The sequence below is a fragment of the Watersipora subatra genome, chromosome 1, assembly GCF_963576615.1.
Source record: "Watersipora subatra chromosome 1, tzWatSuba1.1, whole genome shotgun sequence".
Classification (NCBI taxonomy): domain Eukaryota; kingdom Metazoa; phylum Bryozoa; class Gymnolaemata; order Cheilostomatida; family Watersiporidae; genus Watersipora; species Watersipora subatra.
In genome coordinates this window covers 63,968,089-63,975,672 of record NC_088708.1, presented here as the reverse complement: position 1 = coordinate 63,975,672, position 7,584 = coordinate 63,968,089, and the positions used below count along the sequence as shown (strand labels likewise).

Genomic DNA, 7,584 nt, shown 5'->3' with positions numbered 1-7,584 from the left:
GAAAAATTGTGGTAAAATTTGAGTGAAGCACTCATGAATATTCTTAAATCTATACCTGATTGAATATGGAGAAGTTATGGGAAAATTGAAAGTAAAATCCAGGAGCGATGAAAAAGGTATAAAAAATCAGTTATTGAGCAATCAAAGGAAAAATGGAGAAGTGACATTAAACTGTAACTAAGGATATCGTTATTAGTTATCGTTATTAGTTAATGATAACGATTAACTAATAACGATAACTAACTAACTTCAATATTTTAATGTTGTAACAGATGTTTCTTTGGCACAATTTTAAAAAGAACAAAAAGGTCAAAATTATTATAAATTGTAGACATTCGCTTTTGATAGGAAATTTTTGAAAAAAATTTTACAAAAACTGTGCTAGCTTCAAAGAACAGAATGGTGAGTTTTAGCCAAACTGATTTTCAGTAAGATATATTAACATGGTTCAAAAATCAAGTCTATCAAATATTTTTTCATTTTTTATGTATTCTTTAAATTTAGTAGCGATGTAGTAATGTATTTGTACAACTTTTAAAAGTGTAAAAAAATTAGTATCTCTTTATTTTGTGGTCGTTGTAGATTTTCTCGGTTTTGTGTATATATTCTGTAGGTTTTACTCAAAGTTGTAAAATAACTTGAGAAAACACTGAGTTTTTTGACAATAATTAGTGGTTTAAAGAAAATATTCACATACACTTTTCTTAAAGATACCAACCGCTAGTTTGTGTTAGAAAAATTATTTTTTAGTCAAACAGATCAGGCTGGAATTTTTCTCTATATATTTTTATTTCCTCTACATGTTTTTTTTTAATCTGGGAATGGGTATCAAAACCTCTTTTTGAATAAAGTGTAAAGGAGCTAAACATTCTCGAAAGGTAGCTTTTAGCCATCTTCAGTTAAACATGTGACATTGTTGATTAAAAAGTCAAAAGAACTTCCAAAGATTCATAAATCCTAAGTTTATAGGAATTTCTTAAGCTGAAATTTGCTCAAAGTTCTGAAACCTTTTATTATAACCAATTTGCATTGGTTAATAAATTTATTATAAATGTAGTTATAAAGGTCTATCTTAGTCGATATTGCCCAAACAGTTCGGACAATATTCTTTACAATGGGCATTATAGCGGTTTACGCTAGGTTCGTAGCTTGCAACTGTATCAAGCTGGAATTGATTCACTGATTTCGAGATGACTCACTGCTGTTTTATTCAGTCAACACCGAAACCGTGAAATCTACAATTGATTTACAGGTTTACAAGTTCTTTCATGGCAATACAAAAAATAACGATGTTATAGAAAATAGAAAATTAGTGACAAAAACTTTTTGCCGTCTTTAAAAACACTCACACAGCTAAATAGAGAAGTCCAACAACACCAATTAATTATTAATGCCAAAATGTTTTGAACAGAAAAATCGTCTATTAAATCATCAACTGCGTGTTACTCGTTGCAATTCAAAGTTTATAATGCCAAGCTTAAATGGAGGATAATTACAGAGAGTAACAGCGTGTCGAGGCGCAGAGCAGGCCACGGCAGACAGTCCGACTACACTGCAAAACCCCCAGCACAGACGGCACGACACGTCACAACAACTCTTGTGGCGCCTTAGACCCGAATACAAAAATGTTTTAAATAACAAAGGGCAATAAAATTGGTGAGTTAGTAGTAGACAGGAAATGTTACTGGGGGTCTCTTACAGACATATTCATTTATAATTGGCATTCAGGATAGCTAAACGCTTTTGTTGTGATAGTCGTGAGAGCATTAGCCATGTCAGTCTTAGCCGTGATAACTGAGACTAGTTTAACATGGAAAGCAAGGCCGGCTTTATTAATCTTTCCCACTATATTAATGTTGGCTTCAGCTGTGCCGGTTTCAGCTCTAATAGCTGGCAACCCCTGGTTTCCGCGAACTAGCTAGCTTCATCCTTGATAGACAAGACCTTAGTCACACCAGCTTGTGCTTTGATAACTTGCTAACTAGACTAGTGGCGTCAGCTTTAGTCGCGTCGTCATTAGTCGTGTCATTAGTAGCGTCGTCATTTGTCGCGTCGTCATTAGTCGCGTCGTCATTAGTCGCGTCGTCATTAGTCGCGTCGTCATTAGTCGCGTCGGCTATAGTCACGTCGGCTATAGTCATGTTGGCTATAGAGGTGTCGGCTATAGTCGCGTCGGCTATAGTCGCTTCGGCTATAGTCACGTCGGCTATAGTCACATCAGCTATAGTCGCGTCAGCTATAGTCGCGTCGGCTATAGACGCGTCGGCTATAGTCGCTCGGCTATAGACACGTCGGCCATAGTCACGTCGGCTATATTCGCGTCGGTGATAGTCGCCTTGGCTATAGACGCGTCGCCTATAGTCAAGTTGGCTATAGTCGGCATCAGAGGGATGGACACAGCTGTTATTACAATAAAGATTCAGACTAGCTTAAGCTACTCAAAGTAATTGGGTAATGAAACTTAGCTAATGGCAGCTGTGTTACTTCAAGCAGATTATAAACTGTTTAAATCTTGAACGAATGTGTAGCATAAGAAATGTTTTTCAACATTCTGATTTAGCTACGCTTTGAGCTCTCCAATATTTATGCATTAGTTTTCAGTTGTTACAAATTTTAAATGTTAGAATGGTAAGTATTTGTTATGATGAATTATTTCAAACTTTTGTGCAAAACCTTTTTATTACTAATTCACTGCTAGGTATCCATCTGGCATACAAATATAATTTATTTGCAGGCCAAATGGATGCTATTTGGCGTACAAATGACATATCTCGATATACATACATGTATAAAATATATTAAGACATGAAAACTTTAAAAGCTGTTTACTACTTAAAATTTCATGGTTGTTACCATTTATCAGGTAAAATTAAAATCAAGTCATGTAAAATAAATTCTAGTTAACTGCAACCTTCTTCTTCATCAGTATATATATATGTATAATATATATGAAACAAGCATCGTACACTAGAAAGGTTTTGAAACTATTACTGTTTTTATAAAATGTTTCATTGCAGGTGTCAAGTGTTCCTTACATTCCTCAAACGCTTGGCTCTGCGGAAACCTGCCAACACTTCAAGATTGTTTTACTCGCAAGTGACCATAAGGCCCGATATATCATGAGAACGCTAAAACTCTATAAGGTATTACAAACAGATGGTTTGTGTGACACTGTCAATTTTTTCACTAAATAAGTGTATCAAAAATGAATCATTTGTCATTGTAAGTAAGTTACTGTTAGGATCTAAACCAAATCTATTCATTCACCAAGTGATCTATTTTTTAGCATACGAAATACTTTTAGTTGAATTAGTAAAAATAATTTTGGTTACAATCAATGCTAAATTTAGAAATTTATTTGTTTTTGATAATGGTTATGACTTCCCTTTTTTAGGTTGGACTTTTTATAATTTTCTATGAATATGAAGCATTATTTTAAGCGCATATGTTTAACCAACAGGTTAATACCAACTAATGTTTATGCAAGAATAGCTGAACGCCCAGCATCGCTCGAGTGATAAAAAAGTCTTTGTGCGGGATGGGTTTTCATAGACCTATAACAACAGATACCATTCTAACTTTTATACTTCTTATCATGAAAAAAGTTATTTTGTTGTTCAAGTAATTCAAAAAATAAAAAGAAGTTTTAACGGTGTTTAAATGTAAAATAATTAGCTAGTAATGGTTAGATAATCTCTTTTGCTACAATAATTGCAAAAATACAAGATACAGTTAATACATACTAAGAAAAAAATGCAACAATATGTTGAACTAATAATAACATTTAAAGGACAGAAGCGTGTGTATAAAACAGGTTAATGTTGCAGCAAAAGCTCGTTGTATTCAAAGTTTTGATAGACCATACTATTACTTCTCAATACAAATAAAAACGCATAGCAGTGAAGCGCAGGCTGGTACTTTGACCAAACATAAAAAGTTTTCAGCTTTTATTGTTTTAGTAAATGTGTTAGCAATTACAGGAACGTGATGGAATCATTAAATTTGTAATGGGAATGACAACCTCGAAAACTACAATTAAAAAAGGTCATGGTCAGAAAAAGCTTCTAAAAAACTGTGAAAGGTCCCAAACACAAAAGGTAATAATGATGAAAATAAAATTATATGTTTAGCATGTGCAATGGCAATGAAGGTGGACATGGTAAGAGCATTGAGAATAATAAGCGTAACTTAGGGTAGTGGCTATACGCACATGTTTGAAAAATTGCAATTTGTTTGTCACCAGTTCATATCCAGTGCAAAATGATTCTTCGTACTCAGTTTAATCCCCGTAATTGGAACAACTGATGACAAAGTGACATGATGACAGCCAACGAAATAAATTGATATATACATGTATATATACATATATACATGTATATATATTCATATACATATATACATGTAAACATGTATATGCGCATATACATGTATATAACAATGTATATATACATTGGTATATATTTTTCTTTGTTATGCATAATATATAATTTGCTATATATATAGCAAACTATATAGTTCATACACATATATACATATATATAAAAAAAATTGTTTCCTCACCCCGGATACCTCGTATGGGTGGTAAATTCTGCTCTAACTTGGGTCTCCTAGCAGAGACCTGGGAGTTTGAGCACTCGCTTCAAGATCTTAGCTGTTCCCAATAGCGCACTTTTCTGCAACTCACCTGAGTTGATTGTTGTTGGTATTTGGGCAAGCCACATTTTATGCGCCGGTGTTATTGCGCCCAGTGCCCCAATGACTACTGGGATTACAGTTGTTCTTACATTCCAGCATTTTTCAATTTCTTCTCCAAGCGGGAGATATTTCTCTACCTTTTCTTTTTCTTTGCTGGCTATATTGTAGTCATTGGGTACTGCTATATCTATTATAGTAGCCCTCTTGTTCTCCTTGTCTACCACCACTATATCTGGTTGGTTTGCTAGGACATGCTTGTCAGATTGGATGTAGAAGTCCCAGAGGATCTTAGCGCGGTCATTTTCATTTCATATATATATATATATGTATATATATATATATATATATATATATATATATATATATATATATATATATATACATGAAGTGGATGTTACACAATTCGTTCTAAAGTGCTCAATGATGTGCTCAGTGCATATATATCTATATGTACATGTATATTAATGTATATATATACTTATATGTATATATATATGTATATATATATACAGTCAAACATGGATAACTCGCCAACGGATAGCTCAAACACATGGTTAATTCAAATAGTTTTTTTGGTCCGTTCCAACGTAATGATAAATTGCTATAGATAACTCGAACTCAACACTGTTAACTCGAACTGTTTTTTGCCCAATAGCTACCGAAATAGTCGTTATCGCTTTACAAAATCACTTTATTCTAAGCCATAGAGGTAAACCTCAACTTTTTGTAATTCATAAGCGTCGTTATTACCACCATCGGCAAAATATTGTAGTCAACAACTTTTCTAAAGGTTTGGTGGAAATTTGATTTATACTAAACATCCGCTTAGCGATCGCCCTTTGGAAGCGAGGTAAAGTGAGGTAGTCTTTGCATAAACTTCAAGAAAAATCAGCAAAATTGATTGTGGGTAAAACACTCAAAAGAAAAAGATGTCTTTTTTTTTGAGCATTTTAACAACGATCAAGTTTTGCCAATGTCAATCTAAAGAAACGTCCTGGCAATAACATCACCTCAAACAACGAACCAATCTCAAGTGATAGAAAAATCTCTATACTTTTTGATAAAAACGTTTTAACTTCACATTAGAAGCATTTAATTTAAAACAAGCCATTTGTGCTTTTGATTTATAGGATAGTTTGTATATATACTGATGTATTTTCTTTTGAGAATTTCAACAACGATCAAGTTTCGCCAATGTTAATCTAAAACACGTCCTGGCAATAACATCACCTCAAACAACAAACCAATCTCGAGTGATAGAAAAATCTCTATACTTTTTGATAAAAACGTTTTAAACTTTACATTAGAAGAATTTAATTCGAAACAAGCCATTGGTGATTTTTGGTTTATATTATAGTTTGGGTATGTACATGTATCTACTAATAAATAAGTAAATACATAGACTTGTGATAGTGCTCTGATAACTTGAAAGCTCTGATAATTCGGACACCTTCGCTCGATCCCGTGAAGTTCGAGTTATCCAGGTTTGACTGTCTATATATAATATATACGTATATATATATAATATATATATTATATATAATATATATATTATATATAATCTTCTACCTGAAGATTGCAACACGATTGCATGAAACTAATAGTAGTAATGATTTTAACCTGTAGTTTTAATAAACTTCATACACAGCTCTAATTGACTCAATTATTGAGCACTTTACTTTACAGTGTAAACCACATATACTATATATATATATATATATATATATTGTATATATATATATATGTATATATATATATATATATATATATATGTATATATATATATATATATGTATATATATATATGGTATATATATATATACCACAGTTGACGCATCCTTCCCATGTAGCCCCACTTTTGAGGTTCACTCATAAAGTAGCACTGCATGAGGTCCGTGTTATCAGTCCGAGTCCATTCCATCCGTTTTGAACCAGTAGCACATTTTTCACTGCCTTGTCCTGGTTCAGCTACAGGCAGCGCGGACCTTGTTTGACCGGGCGACGTCCGAGCCGGCATGGCTTTGGTTATTGCACTCATCATAGAGGTTGTAGACGTTACACTAGCAAAGGTCTTGTCTAAGGACCACCAGAAAAGTGTAGTTGTTGGGGTTTGAACCAAGGACCTAATGATCACGGTCCCGATACCTTACCAACTGCGCTATATATATATGACATATATGTGGCTGAACAAAGGAAACCTAACGGCCAATACAGAGTCGCTAATCATGGCAGCCCAGGAGCAAGTGCTCCCAACAAGGCAACTCCAAACGAAAATCTATCACACTAGAGACGATCCTAGATGCAGACTGTGCAAAGATGCACCTGAGACCATCCAAAACATCATCAGTGGATGCAGACAGCTAGCAGGGAACGCATACACTGAGCGGCATAATCATGTCGCAGGTATTGTGTATAGAAGTCTATGTGATGAGTATGGCCTTAATAAACCACAACACTGGTGGGAAGCTCCTGGTAAGGTCAATGAAAATGACCGCGCTAAGATCCTCTGGGACTTCTACATCCAAACTGACAAGCATGTCCTAGCAAACCAACCAGATATAGTGGTGGTAGACAAGGAGAACAAGAGGGCTACTATAATAGATATAGCAGTACCCAATGACTACAATATGGCCAGCAAAGAAAAAGAAAAGGTAGAAAAATATCTCCCTCTTGGAGAAGAAATTGAAAAATGCTGGAATGTAAGAACAACCGTAATCCCAGTAGTGATTGGGGCACTGGGCGCAATAACACCGGCGCATAAAATTTGGCTTGCCCAAATACCAACAACAATCAACTCAGGTGAGTTGCAGAAAAGTGCGCTATTGGGAACAGCTAAGATCTTGAGACGAGTGCTCAAACTCCCAGGTCTCTGGTAGGAGACCCGAGTTA

At 34.5% G+C, this 7,584-nt stretch overlaps 1 protein-coding gene across 1 annotated transcript; it reads right to left on the bottom strand.

Annotated features, from left to right (window-relative positions):
• Window positions 1-1,949: 1,949 nt before the first annotated feature.
• On the bottom strand, window positions 1,950-6,712 carry LOC137390244 (uncharacterized protein in mobD 3'region-like). Its single transcript, XM_068076572.1, has 2 exons — window positions 6,681-6,712; window positions 1,950-2,400 (listed from the first exon to the last, which is right to left on the bottom strand). The coding sequence occupies exons 1-2, from the start codon at window positions 6,710-6,712 to the stop codon at window positions 1,950-1,952; spliced, it is 483 nt and encodes a 160-aa protein (XP_067932673.1).
• Window positions 6,713-7,584: the final 872 nt, after the last annotated feature.

Coding starts and splice junctions, on each gene's coding strand:
- LOC137390244 (XM_068076572.1), bottom strand. CDS start 6,712: ATGCCGGCTCGGACGTCGCCCGGTCAAACAAG. Junction 2,401..6,680: donor ACGTCGCCCGGTCAAACAAG/GTCCGCGCTGCC, acceptor TTGTAATAACAG/CTGTGTCCATCCCTCTGATG.